Source organism: Triplophysa rosa, linkage group LG3, assembly GCF_024868665.1.
Source record: "Triplophysa rosa linkage group LG3, Trosa_1v2, whole genome shotgun sequence".
NCBI lineage: Eukaryota > Metazoa > Chordata > Actinopteri > Cypriniformes > Nemacheilidae > Triplophysa > Triplophysa rosa.
The window spans coordinates 8,736,883-8,754,394 of NC_079892.1; the positions used below are offsets into that span (position 1 = coordinate 8,736,883).

At 39.3% G+C, this 17,512-nt stretch overlaps 1 protein-coding gene across 7 annotated transcripts in view; it reads left to right on the forward strand.

Annotated features, from left to right (window-relative positions):
* erc1a (ELKS/RAB6-interacting/CAST family member 1a) overlaps positions 1 to 17,510 on the forward strand; it is a 32,998-nt gene extending 15,488 nt beyond the window's left edge. For 3 of the 7 annotated variants that reach the window (XM_057329310.1, XM_057329308.1, XM_057329311.1), the window contains 4 exons: positions 709 to 856; positions 1,585 to 1,686; positions 5,729 to 5,896; positions 5,982 to 7,323. In XM_057329310.1, the coding sequence (XP_057185293.1) occupies positions 709 to 856; positions 1,585 to 1,686; positions 5,729 to 5,782 (304 nt within the window). In that variant the 3' untranslated portion in view covers positions 5,783 to 5,896; positions 5,982 to 7,323. Of the gene's footprint in view, positions 1 to 708; positions 857 to 1,584; positions 1,687 to 2,259; positions 2,317 to 5,728; positions 5,897 to 5,981; positions 15,079 to 16,798 lie in introns of those variants that run through there. The other 4 variants (XM_057329312.1, XM_057329313.1, XM_057329306.1 and 1 more) reach the window with 3 other exon arrangements.
* Positions 17,511 to 17,512: the final 2 nt, after the last annotated feature.

Consider the following 17,512-nt stretch of genomic DNA (forward strand, 5'->3'; position numbering starts at 1 on the left):
GTTCTGAAACCTCGGATATCCAAATTCGCAGATTTTCAGGAAATGGGAAAAAACACTGCACTTTTAAAATGATTAAATACTGTGTTGTCCAAGTTAAAAAGCGCTTTTTAATACTTTTTATTAGTTAGATATTTGTGAAACCCAGTGACAAACATAAAGGGTGACTCTATTAATGATTTATGAAAAAAAATAAAAAAAATATGGTGATACAAGGTTTCAAAAGGAAACAGCAATGTACTTGTTTGAATTAAAATCAACCCCAGGACCGAAAAGTGCCCAACATACGAAAAGTGCCCATGAATTTATATAGATAAACATCATGACAGAAAAAATAAGCAATAAAACCACGACACCGGTGGTTGTTTTTTTCATGTTTTCACCGTGTTTTGTTCAGATATTAAACGCAGAGGATGATTCATTCTGTTCGTTTTGTTTGCTATTTCTGTCTTCACACCTCACCTCTGCTTCTGGGGATCTGTAGAAAATCCTGGAATAAACAAGCTATTTTAGTCACTCTAAAACAATTATGCACAATTGTTTTGACAAAATTCACATCCCCTGAGACGATTTGAGCTAGCGAAAATGTTGCCCGACGTCTGGTCATTGTCAGTGAGGTAAATTGTTTTGAAGAGCGGCTCCATAGTGCTTAAGTGAAGTGCTGTTGACATTGGGCTTTGACTTCCATTTCGATGCAATTGTAATTTACAGACAGGAGGCTCTGCTGGCTGCCATTAGCGAGAAGGATGCTAACATAGCCCTGTTGGAGCTGTCCTCGTCGAAAAAAAAGAAAACGCAAGAGGAAGTGGCTCAGCTGCGAAGGGAGAAAGATCGCTTGGTGCAGCAACTCAAACAGCAGGTATGAACCGCATCCCCAGACGTGTCTGTTTGACATAAAGCCTTCACAAGGTCAAGTTGTTTGTTTGCGTAAAATCTAGACAAAATTGATATTTGTTTTGACTGGTGGCTTTCTGAATATAAACAAGCACTACAGATGTTTGTCTAAATAATTGCTAGTGCTTTGAAAGACGTATAACTATTAGTATTACAGTAGTGTTGTACTTTTGACACATACACAAGTTCAAAACACGCGATTTACTGGGAAGAGGTGTCCTATTTTTCATTTAACTTTTCAAGCTATTTAAGATGATAGTAACAGTTTACAATAAGGTTGTATTTGTGAACATTAATTAATTCATTAGCTATTATGAACTAACAATGAATTACTTTTAGTTCATCTTCATTTTAGCATTTACTAAACCAGTCGTATCTGTTAACATTAGTTAATGCACAATAAACTAACATGAATAATTGTATTGACATTACCTAACAATCAATAATAAGGATCAATACGGTAAATGCTAAAAAAAACTATATCATTCATTGTTAGTTCATGCATTTACTAATGGTCACGAATATAATCTTATTGTAAAGTTTTACCGCAAATGTTACAAACGATAAACTGGTAAAAATATCTATTTATTGTCATACCCTAATAAAAATTATTGAAAATTAGTGTGCTGTTAAGAGTAAAATGTCATGTACTACAGTACATAGCTTTAATAAACATCTCACATTTTCTCCTAGACACAGAATCGTATGAAGCTCATGGCTGATAATTATGACGACGGCTACTTGAAAACTCCACCTGACCAGACCAATCACAGGCCTCCTAAATCACCTGATCAGGTCACTCTCCCTAGACATCAACGAAGTGTTTTCCACTATCATCAAATGTTTCTTTATTCAATATTAATTCAAACATTTCACTATGGCTGATATATTTTACCGTCGCTGTATTCTGCTTAATCTTGATTGCAAGCCTATAGGCACCAAAAGATATACTGGAGGTGAGGTCGGTTTCATTTAGTTACCTGTTAATAAGTGTTCATATTAGAAACTGAATCGGAAGTGGATTATATATCAGTCCATTTCCGTCACAGTCTTTATTGGAATTTAAATGAAGCTTCCCTCATCTCCAGCGCAGACACCCTCATTTCCTATTTACTGCTTTCATATTGATCACAACTTCAACCCTATGGATTTTGTTCTTATTCATGACTGTAGAAATCGCCCCTAAGTGCAGATCTAGGATCAGTTTCCCATGAAGCCGGTTATATAACATTTTAGCATCGAATATGCCGAAAACTGATCCTGCGTCTGCACTTACGGTTCACTTCTACCTGAAAATACTCGCATACTAACCTGATCTTCTTTCCCATGCTGCACTTGGCTAAAACCCTGCCATTTCTTAACCAATAGGATGATGAAGAGGGCATTTGGGCATAGCCTCACTGGCAGCCATTTTGTTTTAGAAGGGTGAGCATTTCTTTGATGGACATGCAAAAGCCAATCTCAGCTGCCCGGTTCCTCCCCATGAGGCATCAAACCCCGCCTTGTCTTGCCTGTATGAGATGAATGGTTATGTCATAGCAGTGCAAATAATGGGGTTGACATTTCCAAAGAAAAGCTTTTTATTTGAGTTTCCAAAGAAAAGCAATTATTTTTAGAATATGATGTTTTAAAAGCAACTTATTGTATTATAAATACTTTACAGTTTATCGTTTAATACAGCACTGCTAAGAAATAGCCGAGAATCTCATTTCCCGTATTTGTTATTCAATTTTTTTTAAAGCTTGTTATTCCTTTGTATGTCTTTGTGGTTCAACATAATCCCAGATGGTGCATTAACACTGGAAAGAATTTGCCTGTGGACAGTTAATTTTCCCACGCTCGCTCTCACTCAATTCAATTCTGTTTCTCCCAAACAAAAAAATCCTTTCATCTTTAAACAAGCTAATGCTAAGCAGATATGCACTTTCTCAATCTTCGGCGTTGCAAAAACAAACATTTTCTCATTACTTGTACATAACAAAGTTAAAGAACAAAATGGAATTAATAAATCAAGAATGTTTTAGTGTTTGCTAAGGAACAGTGATGACATCATTTAATGACATCATGCATTCGAGTTTGTGTGAAACCTGATGATCTGTGTTATCCCAGCATGACTTGAAAATGCTCTTAACTTGAGAAAATGCATCTTGTGTGTTTCAGTAAAAACAAGGAGCGCTAACCTTTTAAACAAAGGACTTATTTGAGTAGTGGCAATGTATTGTTAATATTTTTAATCATTTTACATCATAACATTAAAGGGATATTTCACAGGCAAATCAAAATTTCCCAATGTTTTACTCTCCCTCAAAGAATAAGTTGAAGTTATAATACCACGTATCATTTTACTTCCAAGCAGTAGAATGGGAGTGAATGGGCGTTCGACCTTTTGAAGCTTCAAAAAGTGCATCCATCGATCAAAGAACTGCTCGACACGGCCCTGTGGTCTTAACAAAGGTCTTCTGAAGTGAATAGTTGCATTTGTTTAAGAGAAATATCCATATTAACGGCGCTATTAACGTTGATGTCTAGCTTCTGTTATCCCTCGGCTGCATGTGAACCTGAGGCTTGTTTTTCCGGCAAATGACAGTGACGAAAGCTCCCGCGTAGAGGAGCGGCATCCTATTGGAACAAAACGAAAGATGCCGCGTTCCTCACCGGAACTTACGACACGCCTGCATCATTTGCCAGAAAAACAAGCCTCAGGTTCACGTGCAGTCGAGAAATAACGGAAGCTAGACATCAACGTTAATAGCGCTGTCAATGTGGATATTTTTCTTAAAGCGGCCCTAACACACACAGTTTCTGCCAATCTCATATTAATCTTGAGTACCTATAGAGTAGTATTGCATACTTCGTATCTTCGAAGAGTATGTAGTTAGATCACATTTATAAAACACAGATACAGCTGTACGATTATTTCCAAAAGCATACAGCGCATGTGGGGGGGAGGGGCAGGCTGAACTAAAGACATCAGTTTCACTCACCGCATGGGGTTCATGTCCGGCATCTTTTAGCGCTGGGACGGCTCCATATATCAGTTTCAAACAATCTTCAAATCCAGCGTTATATCCACCGTTTATATAACATTCATCACCCAAATGCAGTGAACAAACAAACACCTGAACTTCGCGAACGTATGCTCTCTCTCTCTCTCTCTCTCCTGCACACAAGTGAAAGTGACGTCTGCGCATGCTCCTTCTCCTGCTCTCCTTACTGTCGCGTGGGCGTGCTGCGTGCTTTTCCGGGAGAATTGTCCAATAAGGGAGTAAGAAACATGGTTACGAAACAGTTTTATATGTTTAAAACTTTCTGAAACCTGTACAATCGCTGGGGGAGTGTATCGAGCACAGAAATACTTTGTCACACGCCCAACTCGTTTTTTTGACAAGCTGACCTTGTTAAGCATGAGAAGACAGCACGTTTAACATAGTCAGAATGCATGACACACCATTGCAGCACCCCTTTAAACAAACGCATTTGTTTTGCTTCAGAAGACCTTTAAGACCACAGAGCCGTGTCGAGCAGTTCTTTGATCGATGGATGCACTTTTTGGAGCTTCAAAAAGTCGACGCCCATTCACTCCCATTCTACCGCTTGGAAGCCAAATGATACGTGGTATTATAACTTCGATTGCATTATTCTTCAAGAAGAAAGTCATATTCAGTCAGGATGCCTAAAACATGGGGAAATTATGATTTGCAGGTGAGATATCCCTTTAATAACATTATTAACACAACGAAATTTAGTTGTTTTATGTGTAGAATGTGTAGAAATAATAGAAATTTTAAAAACAGTTCCAAATCATTAACGGGATAGTTCGCCCCAAAATGAAAATTCTGTCATCATTTACTCACCCTCTTGTCATTTCAAAACTGTAGGAATTACTTTCTTCTGCAGAACACAAAAGAAGCTATTTTGAAGAATGTTGTTGACCGAACAGCGGTGGCAGCCATTGACTTCCATTGTATGGACACAAAACCAATGCAAGTGAATGGCTACCATCCCCGTTCGGTCCACAACATTTTTCAAAATATCTTCTTTTGTATTCTGCAGAAGACAGATTTGACATGACAAGAGGGCGAGTAAACAATGACAGGATTTTCATTTTTAAGTGAACTATCACTTTAATGCAGACAACACTTGTAGTACTTCTATAATAATTAATACTTATATGACACAGTTTGTGCAAACCCAGCTCATGGTTTGGGGGTTTTCTACATAAAATCATTGTACAAAATGTAAAAACCATTCTATAAAAACATAACATTGATATCTTTATCTTTAATATTGACATGCTATTTATAGTGAAATTAATGGTTGAAATGAAACTTTGATGCTGCTTATCTAAAAATTAGATTTTGGGACTTTAGCCTGGTTTTCACAGAATGGGTCACACATAATAATAGTATGTTGGTCTATCCTCTAGCTGGCACAAAAATGTGCATTTTTCAACAACGTCCGCTTAATAAGTGAATATTGATTATAATCAATATCAGTATTTAACCAAAAAGTTCACTCAAAGTAGAAATGAGATGGATATTATTAACTAAAGATGACATAAATATCACATGACAACTCATGTCGATGGCACCACAACAATGTGCCAAACATTGAACAACTTTTTAGGATTTAAGTTGTAATGTCTTGTCTCCACTTATAAAAAAGCATGTATTTGCATGCCAACCTATCATGTGTCTTTAAAAGCACAGCGTTGATACAAATGTTGTGTTTGCAGTGAAGAGTATCAACCCTAACAAGCTCACGTTTGCAAATGCATGAGAATATACCGTCCCTTAATCCTCTGTTCTGTGCTAATAACAGTATCTCTGGTCTGTAGATAAGATCTGGGCGGAGAGCCGCAGTGCACAGGAGCTCTACACTGGCCACCTAAATATCCCGTACATTCCCCCCTCATCCCTTTACTTACAGAATCATCTCAGCCCACATTTTATCACAACACTTGTCCAGGACCCCACCCATAAAGACATTATACACATTTTCACAGGTAAGACTTAAGAATGTAGATATCATGACGTAATATAACGCAATGCTACCATGCACGTGAAAAAAAACCGTTTTTCTTTCTCAAGTCAGTGTGGAGCTGCATTTAGGATCTTTGGATCTTCGGCACTGGGGCTGACCTCCCTCCAAAACCAAAAGTGGCCATGACCGAACCCTCTTCGCTGTTTCTCCACCCCTGCGTCTCATCTGAACTCAATCAAATCCATTAAAGAGCCCCTAACAGTCTTAATACTGGTGCAGACTTGAAAATATGCAGTCTTGGTCGAATCGTGAATGCAGTTTTTCTTTCGTTTCTCGATATGTTATCATGGTTGAGTAAAAACAGATTTAGAATGTTACACTGATCAATGGGTGGTGCTATGTAAACATAACTGAATGCAGAACTGTTGTTGAACAATATTAAAAAAAGTGTTATGCTAATTTATCTGCACTTAGTATTAAGACTATTGGACCCTAGAATTTGATATTCTGTGTTTCGATAGCGTTTCTCTTGCACATATGACAGGTTCCGTTTTACTGGATGCACCGTAACCTTTACCGGACAATGATAGGACACCTTCAAGAGCATGACGTAAACATGTATAGATAGTGATCGTCTATTTGTCGCACTTGGCGTTATGTTAGTGGACTAAATCAGGTTCTGTATACGTCCCTTTCTTTAACAGCTGCTACCAGGAATAGACGTATAAATAAATGACAATAGTTTGTTGTGCTCATGAAGGAGTCCAACAAAGGGTGTGTGCAAGATACAATAAAAAAAATCTTAGGAACGTACTGTTCTCGCTTCCTAAGACCATTGTTGTTTTCTAGCAACGCCTAGACAGGATATTGTAAGCTCCAAGATATCTTCATATCATCTCCTGATAACCTGTTTCTGAGAGCTCATTGCTGGTCTTATGAACTCTCATAAACATGGATATCATTGTGTCGATCTCTCTCGAAGTGGATTTTTTATGTTGCATTTGTGGCCTATTGTCTTCGTGTATTAAATAAAAAGAATTGATAGAAAAATATCGGTAGTCCACTGGGAAAAAAAAGAAAGAGAAAAAAGAAACCGAGATAAAATCAGACAAAAGACACGGGTATGAGTGTTCTGACTTTGTATAAATGTGTATGTATATAAAAAAAAGTATTATCAATGTCACTCTCTGGTTTCTTTTGTTGTTGCCTCGAACTGACTGGATTTTACAGAATGACATTAGATCACATATTAAACACACACATGCTGTTTGCAAACTTAATGAATGTCATGCTTGGGTAGGACATCCCAGCTGAAAAAAGTGCACTAAAATACACTTAAATGTCTGTAAAGTGCTCCATTGTAAGGTATTGTACTTAATATACAAAAAGAAATGTGTTTAGCCCCTTTTAAGTACCACTTAGGAACATTTATGTTTACTCAACTGTGCTATTTTGAGACACCATGAATAGAAGTAGTAAAGTCTATATTTTTTGTCAAGTCAATTCAATTTTATTTATATAGCGCTTTTCACAAAGTGCATTGTTCCAAAGCAGCTTTACAGGAGAAAATAAAAATAAAAACACAGAAAAGGTCAAACACAATACAGTGCATGGTGTTTGTAGAAAAAGCAAGATCATTCTAGTAAAGCGATGTTAACGGAATTTACCGAACCTTTAAGCTAATCTAATATCAGCAGTCTCCTGGTAAGCAAGCCAACACGGTCCTGGAGAGGAACCCAAACTCCAATGATATTTTTAGTGTATTAAGTGTAAAGATATTTTGAGGAAAGTTGGTAACCGAACAGCGCCAGCTGGGTGAATGGGTGCCGGTTAACAACATTCTTCAAAATATCTTCTTTTGTGTTCTGTGGAAGAAAGCCATACAGGTTTGAAATGACAAGAGGGTAAATGATGACAGAATTTTCATGTTGGGGTGAACTAGATTTTAATGTGTGAAATAGAGCACTTAAACTGCACTTACAGTATGTAAGTGTAAGTGACCGATTGAAATAAAGTGTCATTTGTACAACTATACAGTTTCATTGCATGGAGCAGCATTTACACAAAAGTGAATGTCAATGATACGATGGACAGGGGCGCCACTAGCCATTTCGGGCCCCCTACCGCACCAAACATACAAGCCAATTTCGATTACATTACTACTAGTACTCTAGTCTGTTACTACTAATAAAGCAGATCTCTGGGGGCCCCAAAAGTGTGTGGGCCCTTAGAATGGTCCTAACTTTTTCCCCCTTAGCTACACCCCTGACAATGGATAACACATTAATGAATCATATTGATGTAAAGTCATACATATGTTACCACAAATCATGAGAGTAAATGACAAAATTGTTATTCCTGAATAAAACTATTCCTTCAATAACAACAGTTGGCACAACAATCAGAGAACATTATGCAATGCATCCTGTATACAATATTTTATATAAAGTTAACATAAATCAGGATTAAGTCCAAAATCAAAGTCGTCATGCAAGTCTAATTTCCATAAAATACTTATTTTACTATAATATTTAGGTAATATCTAAGCTGCAGGCCAAATCCCAAAAACTGAATGTCTGACACCATTACAAATCACAAAATTTGATTTGGCATATTTGATTTAGTTTATTGCACAAATTTACAATAAAAAGTTGCAAAGGATTCCAAAAGTGCCCCATTGAGTAACTCTTAAGGATCCACAATGTCCCTTCTCTTAGCTTGAATTACTCCCATAAATATGTTGCATGCAACAATGAGAGGAATCTGAGCAAGCATTATCCAATGATTTAATGAACTCGAGGCTTTTGTAATGCAAACAAGCGCACTTTATGTTATCTGTTGTTGATGCGCTGTAACGATCAACTCCAGATGTCTCTTCGCCACCATAAAAGAAGCCAAATTCACTCGTATTACGTTTCCCACAATTTGCCCCACCATTGTCGGGAATGTGTAGACTTGTAAGTGCATTTGTCTGTTCTTTTATCATAAATATATATCGTAGTCCACTACCACTTAATGCAGAAATGTCAGAATAGCTGTAACTAACAGGGTACTCAAACCTGAACGGCGGTCAGATGTTTGTGTGAGCTGGTTTATGGAAAAATCACAATGTTTACACAGCCACTGTCCATGACAGGCTGAACCATCGCAGAGGGATTTTAAACTGCAACATTACAAAGGGCACCACTCAAAAAGCAATCCAGACCATAAATGGTAAGGTTTTTCTGATTAAAGCTACGCTAATAAAACTGGGAGTTGTCTTGCAGCTCATTGCCAATATAAAAGCACTATTAAAATAGTGAAGTCAGTACTTCGAGAGACAATCAATTCTGTTTGGACACAGGTTGAAATTGTAAACACCGGAGAGGGGGTTTTCATGAAATTACAGCGAATTGGAAGGAACGCCCATCCACTCTTGCCTCATGTCTGCTAAAATCTCTTGTAATCACATCTTTCTATTTGATACGAGTAACCACATGAACGCTTTTGCTAAATTGTTGGACGGTAACTGAGGTGTGTTGGAACGTAACGTCTCCAAAACACTATTAGTGATTGAAGTTTAAATACACAGCTGTTAAAACTCACGGGGGAGGAAAGGTTGAATAATGCAAACTTGAGCATTCTTGGATGGGGTTAGTTTTAATAAATGGCATTAGAAATCTGATTATTAACATGTCAGTTTAGGTGCCGATTCAGACAGGATTGTGCATTAACAGGTCATGTGCGCTGTACACGTGCGTATGTTTAATCAGTTGTAACATTACGTAATAATGAAAGGAAGTGAGAATCGTACATAACTGCTACCACAATAGCAATTTTTCACCCATCGGACTCTCTTTATTGATAAAAACAATAAACATCGGATGGGATGCCAACATCAATTAACCCATAAAAAAGCCAAAAAAGTTAGATGATATGAGGTTGTGCAGGAGAGGAGTTGTATGGGATTAAAATACAGTAAAATGGACACCAGTCCCATCTGAAAAAAATGAATCTTTTTGTGGCTGGTGTGCACATGTCTATACTGTATATGTATGCGGGTGGGATGTTAAGATTTATGGGCAGGAAGCTGCTGCCATCATAGCTCTCTCACATATGCACATGTGAGAAATAAAATGACATATGCAGAAAAGGCATTGTGTTCCAGATTAAATACTCAAAGAAGATAACTGTGATGGTTATGATTAAAGGCTCAAGCTGACATAAATGACACTGATAAATCACACGGCAATTCAAAATTTTACACACACACACATACACGTTGTTAAAAATCATATTATTATTATCATTCTTTAAACAATTGCAAAAAATGTACTTATCATTTGTATTCACAACAATCATTACATAACAATTGATGCACAAAGGTACAGTCTGCATCTGCAAAATAAATAAATGTGAATACAGTACTAAGTTTATTACTTTGAGTATATTCAATGCAGACCGCTCTGTTGTTTCCCTCTTGGAGTCTGTTATCCTCCTCAATACAGAGTCACAGAGCATCGCCCCTCTCACTCATTGCTCTCATAAAGGGAGGTGGTCCTCCAATCCCTCGTGTTCCTGCTCTCTCACGCTCCTCAACACATGCAACAGACCTGCCCACCACACAGGACACAATGTGGCTCTCTGCGCTATACATATGGGGATGCCTGTTAGCATTTTCAGCGTGTGACAGCTGCTCAGAGCCCGAGGACGCTGCTTCATGGGTGAGACTGAAGCCCCTGGGGAACTGCGAGGACGAGGAGAACGTTTGCCCGTATCGAATCACGCTCCCTCCTCTCTCCATCCAGCTGCCCAAACCCTTTAGGGAGCTGGAGAAGATGTCCAAAGAGCTGCAGAACCTAAAGGAATTGGTTAACCGGCTGAGAAGGGACTGTCAGGAGTGTAAGGAGAGGCAGCGGGTCGAGAGGGGTGGATGGTGGGACCACGGTGAGGACGAGGAAAGGAGAACTCAAAGTGTGAAGCAGAATATGAGTAGCGCAGAGAGACAAAGTCACAATGGTGAACAAATGGTCCGGATCGTCATCTCACCACCACCACAAGGAGACACAGAAGAGATCAATCACTCCAGTTTGGAAAGACAAAGATGGAATAATGACAGGTGGAGTGATGCTGACCAAATCACCATTGATCAGAGTTCTGAGATGAGCAGAGAGGTTACAATATTCGATCCCTCACTTGAAGAGACATCAGAGGACATCTACGAGGTAAAACAAGCATTCTCACCTTCAACTGAAGAGACTGACACACAAAGAAAGATCCAGTTGGGTGAATTAATCAAATCTTCTGTTCCTAGAAGAACAGATACTGTACAATCTGTAACCCATGGGTCTGAGATGGTAAAAATATTTAATCCCTCACTTGGAGAGATTCCAGAGGACATATCTAAGGAAAAACAGGTGTTCTCACCTACAACTGAAGAGAGGGAGCGCACGTTTCAGGAAGCTGAATTATTAGAATCCCCTATTCCAAGAACAAAAGACTTCGTACAATCTCCAACCCATAGGAAACAACAGCCAAACATGTTTCGGGAGAGAAATTTAAAGAACATCAGTGGAATCTTAGCTGTGAGGAGGAGGGTGCAGAATATGACTGATACGAACGGATTAAGCAGCAATTCAGGAGATGCTAACACAAAGACAATGGATTTAAGCATATCAGCAGGAAACAGACGGATTGTAAACTTTTCCAGAGCAGGTGGACCACTGAGGCCAAAGACATACATCAACAGCAGAACCAAAGCAAGCGAAGAAAACAGACTGAGGAACCCTGCGGCGGTGAGGATGCATTCACAAGGTGGGAACAAGACAGTCAAGACCGGACCAATAGGATCTGGTTTTTCTCCAGGGAGGAGTGGAGTTATGCGGGTAAAGGAAAGTCTTCATATAGCAAACTCAAATCCGGGTACGAACAGTGGATTAACCATTTCAACCCATGATGAAAAGATAACAACGATAAACCCAAAACCAGGCACAAACATTGGAATAATAGGATCAAATGAAGATGAAAAGAATGCAATAAGAAACCCAAAACCTGGCACCAACAGTAGACTAACCCATTTAACAGATCAAAAGATAACAATCATAAACCCAAAACATGGAACTAACAGTGGACTAAACCCATCAACACATGATGAAAATATTGCAATAGTAAACCCAAACCCTGGAACTAACAGTAGACTAACCCCATCAACAGATGAAAAGATGACGACAAAACCAAAACCTGGCACTAACAGTGGACAAACTACATCAACAGAAAATGAAAATATGACAATAATAAATCCAAACACTGGCATTCATGAACCCATGACACCAACCACCATAAACCCAAAACTTGGAACTACCTGTGAATTAAACCCATCAACTGAAGATGAAAATATGGCAAAAATAAATCCAAATACTGGCATCAAAATTGAACAAATATCAACAGAAGATGAAAGGATGACAATAACAAGCCCACAACCAGTCACTAACAGTAGACTAACCCCATCAACAGATGAAAAGATGATAATCATAAACCCAAAACTTGGAACTAACAGTGGACTAAACCCATCAATTGAAGATGAAAATATTGCTATCGTAAACCCAAAACCTGGAACAAACAGTCAATTAACCCCATCAACAGATGAAGAGATGACAATAATAAACCCAAAACCTTTCACTAATAGTCGACTAACCCTATCAACAGATGAAAAAATGACAACAAACACAAAACCTGACAATAACAGTAGATTAACCACATCAACTGATGATGAAGATATAGCAATAATAAATCCAAACCATGGCACAAAAAATGGAGAAATCATATCAACAGAAGATGAAAAGATGACAGCAACAAGCTCAAAATCTGGCACCAGTATTAGCCTAACCCCATCAACAAATGAAAAGATGACCATCACAAACCCAAAACTTGGAACTAACATAAGACTAATCCCTTCAACCGCTGATGGAAAGCTGACAAACCCCAAACCTGGAACAAACACCAGATTAACCCCTTCAACAGATGATGGAAAGAAGACAATAACAAACCCCAAACCTGGAATTAACAGTAGACCAACCCTATCAACCAAAGATGAAAAGATGACAACGACAAAACCAAAACCTGGCACTAACAGTAGACTATCCTCTTCAACAGATGAAGGAAAGTCAACAACAACAAACTCAAAACCTATTAGCAACAGTGGACTAACCCCATCAACAGGTGGAAAAAGGATAATGACAACAAACCCAAAACCTGGAACTAACAGCAGACTAACCCCCTCAACACATGTTGAAAAGATGGCAAAAGAAGAACACACAAGTACAGAGTCCGATCCCGGAACAGACTCTGAAAATGACCTGAAAGATGCAAGACAGGTGACTGTGGATGGAGAGGAAAACTTCAGAAAGCTAAACAAAACTGTGATTACAAGAGTCCCAACAAATCTGAGGACAGAAGACCGGGGTGATGTGAGTCACACAGCACAAACAACAAACAAGTCAATCTTCAGTGTTATGAACAGAGTCAAACAGCCAAACTCGATTAAAGTAGAGAATGAACATATGGGACTTAATGCAAGTATGGTTACGAGTAGCACGGCAGACATCAGCCCCAGTGCAGGCGAAGCAGACTCGACTTTCCCAGGGAGACGGGTGGATAAAGAAAACTATCTAACCCCAATTACAGGAACAAAGACTGAAAGTGGCCAAGAGGATCTAGGGTCGACTGTTTTGGATGCTTTTAATGAAAGGGAGACTAATCCACTCACTTCAGATGAGACACAGATGGGCACTTTCATAGAGGAAGCAAATGAGAAAAAAACTCCAGGGAGTGTTAAAAAGGACTTGTTGCGCAATCCCAAAGTACCTCAGCTTGAAACAGATCTGGTGAACCCCACCCTTGTCCCAAGTGTAAAGATTACATCAACAAATCTTAAAGTAAGTACAACTAGTAAGACTGGCCAGGGAACAAGAATTTTAAAACCTGGTTCAATATCTCATAGGGAAGATGTGGGAAACATTCAGCCCACGAACAGCAAAACCAACATCAGCAGGATGCGTGAAGCGAGCAACGTGAGGTTTGTTAAAAATATCACACGAGTGATGCCAAAACTCCCGATACGGCCAGGCAGACATCCAACAACCGTGAATCCATCTGGAGGACCTAAACTTCATATGATCAACAAGATGTCAGGAAACAGCAGTGTTGTGCTACCTTCTAATTCTTCCATCTCAGGCAGAAACGTCAATTTTGGCAGGAGAAACAGCAGTGTAATGATGAAACCCAGTTACGTAAGGAGCAGGCCAAGTTTTCAAACCGAGCCAAACACGAGCAGAGGCTTCAAGACGAACGTAAGCACGGTGACTCATTTCATTACCCCCACTGGGGAAATATCTACTGATCGTACAGAAGAAATCAAACACAAAACACAGGCGATGGGATCACACGTGTTACATAAAAACACCAGTACCGGGTCGAAATCTCGAAACGCAGATGAGGTACAAGATCGTGTTGGAGGGCACAGCAGTGAATCTGTCTTGACCTCAAAGGTTGTGTCTGGCACCGAGGTCTCCAACAACGAGAACTCTTTGCATACTGGTGCATCTGATTCCCTCAATGATGGCAAAGAAAGCAAACAATTTGCTTTGGAACCTACCGATCAACACCCATCCACACAACAAAAAGAGTTATCAGGCGTAAATCAAAAAAGTCAACCCGCAACCTCTAATAACCCAAGAGTCTCTTTCACGGTCACGGACCATGAAGAGAGCACAAAACACATTCCTCCAGTGACAATTAAACATGAGGACATGGTTAAAAACATCAGTCAGGACACCGCCTCGACACCCATAAGCTTTGAAAATACCGTAGCAACCAGAGAACTGGAACTGATCGAACTTAATGAAGACAAAGTGCAAAAATACTCTGGGGACGTTTTATCGAATCCAAACAGTGTCAGTGATGTCCGAGGTAATAACGGAGAGAGGTACACAATTCCAGTTGTTTTGGAAACGCTCGCAAACGTTGAAGAAATAAAGGGCTCGAAAGTTTTCTCACTTAGCCCTGAGGACACAGCTGATGGATTTAAAACGATCGCAGTCAGAGATGAGGTAACGCAGAAAGAGCAAGCAGAGAACAAGATCCAAAGCACCTGTGAGGGTGACTGTATAACCACACCAACCCAACAAACTACAACTCAGAGCAGGCCTGCGTTTGAGTCTGAAAGAGGTAAGGAATTCTCATCCAACCCAAGTTTGTTGTCCACATTAAAGGCATACTCCAAACCCCCCCCCCCACCACCACCCCCCCAAAAAAAGAAAATTCTGTCATCATTTACTCACCATTAAGTTGTTCCAAACCTGTATACATTTCTTTGTTCTGATTGACACAGAGAAAGATATTTGGAAAAACGTCAGCAACTGACAGTTTTGGGGCACGACTACCATAGTTGGAGAAATCATTGTATCATTTTTTGTTCTGTTGAAAACAAAAGAAGATATTTTAAGGAATTTAGGAAAGCAAACAGTTCTGGGGCACCTTTGAGAACCATTTTAAAATCTTTCTACTGTGATAGTCAATGGTGCCCCAGACATGTAAGTTCCTAACATTCTTCCAAATATCTTTCTCTGTGTTCAACCGAACGAAAAAAAATTACAGGTTCGTAACTAGAGGGTGAGTAATTTACTACAGAATTTTGGGTGGAGTATCCCTTTAAGAACAGTAGAGAGTAAATCTCATGTTAAAGGGATCGTTCTCCATAAAATGAAAATTCTGTCATCATTTACTCAACCTCAAGTTGTTCCAAACCTGTGCAAATTATGTTGTTCTGCTGAACACAAAGAAAGATATTTGGAATAATGTTTGCAACCAAACAGTTCTGGGTCACTATTGACTACCAAAGTCGTTTTCCTACTATGGTAGTCAATGGTGCCCCAGATCTTTTTGGTTCCCCACATTCTTCAAAATATCTTTCTTTGTGTTCAACATAAAGAAATGTAAACAGGTTTGGAACAACTTTAGGCTAAGTAAATGACAGAATTTTCATTCTTGGGTGAACGATCCCATTAAATACAAAGTGTTGCATGTTGCACAAAGCTTGTTGTAAAATGAAAATACATTTCAGGAACATTCAACAAGGGGGTTCAAATGGGGACATATCACCTAAAAAAAGACCCTGTTCAGGAAATTACATAATCTGAAATTATCTTCTCACACATATCCTGAAACTATATGACCCCGTATGTTATATTGATGGTGTGATAGAACCCCAAACATTCTTCACAGGAGGAAGAGTGGAGGATGCTGCAGGATATACATTCTCATCTGAGTAACAGATGTTGTGGCTTTTGTGAAAAAAGAGAAAAAGGACCAGCTGCAGGTCTTTTGTCTGATATATTAGGATGTCACATGTTTTCTGGATGATCATCCAGTGCCTGATAGCATAACGTCTTTTTTATATAAATACTTACAGTCAAATGCTTTGAGTCAAGTAGGGGAAAGCGCAAGAATTTTGGCCCGAGTGCATCCCATTGTAAACTCCTGAAGCCATGAATAAATAAATCCAGGTGGCTTGACTCAATAAATTGAGATAAAACGTGAACAAAAGCGAAAAAAAGAAACGTTTCTTAAATGAAGCACTGAGTGCTATCAGCAGAGCGTAAATTTGTGGCTGCGGTTTAACATCATTGTGCTGCTTTGATTTAAAAATACATATGATTCATATTTACCAGCTGAATACATTTTCATATTTAATCTCAATTTGACATACCGTTCCAATAGGATTCATAAACAATAGAGCCTTACAAACCCCCTAATGAGCAACCCAAAGGCAACAGTGGCGAGCAAAAACCTCAAATGACTCAAGTAGATGCAAGCACGCAGATTAAAGTTGTTTATGAAATGTTCTACAACAAAGGGAGAGGTAACAAAATTATTCTATTGCCTACAGGAAGAGGACTGCCACAGGACTGCGCCGATTACATTACGAAAGCACGAAAGAATGGCGTGTACAGAGTCACGCCACGATCAAAGAACACCACGTTCTATGTCCCCTGTGACATGGAGACCTCCGGAGGGGGCTGGACATTGATTCAGCAACGCTTTAATGGCAGCATTAGTTTTAACCGCACCTGGGACGAATACAAGAGGGGGTTCGGTAAACTAATGGGCGAGTTTTGGCTCGGCAATGACAAGATCCACTGGCTGACCCAGGCGAGAAACATGTCACTGCGAATAGAGCTGGAAGACTTTGAAGGGGTCAGAGAATATGCCCATTATGACCACTTCCACGTGGCCAACGAGAGCCAACAATACCGCTTGTCCATTGGTGGTTATTCCGGTACAGCTGGCAACGCCATGCAGTTTAATGAGAAGTACAATCACGATCAGAAGCTCTTCACCACGCCTGACAGAGATAATGACCTGTATCCTTCTGGAAACTGCGGAGCTTATTACAGCTCCGGCTGGTGGTTTGATGCCTGCATGTCTGCCAACTTAAACGGCAAATATTATCACACTAAATACAAAGGGGTGCGGAACGGGATATTTTGGGGGACATGGCACAATATTACAATGGAATATTATCCAACCAATGTAAGACAATCTTTTAAGACTGTCAGAATGATGATCAGACCTCGAAGCTATGCAAACTAAAATCTAGCTA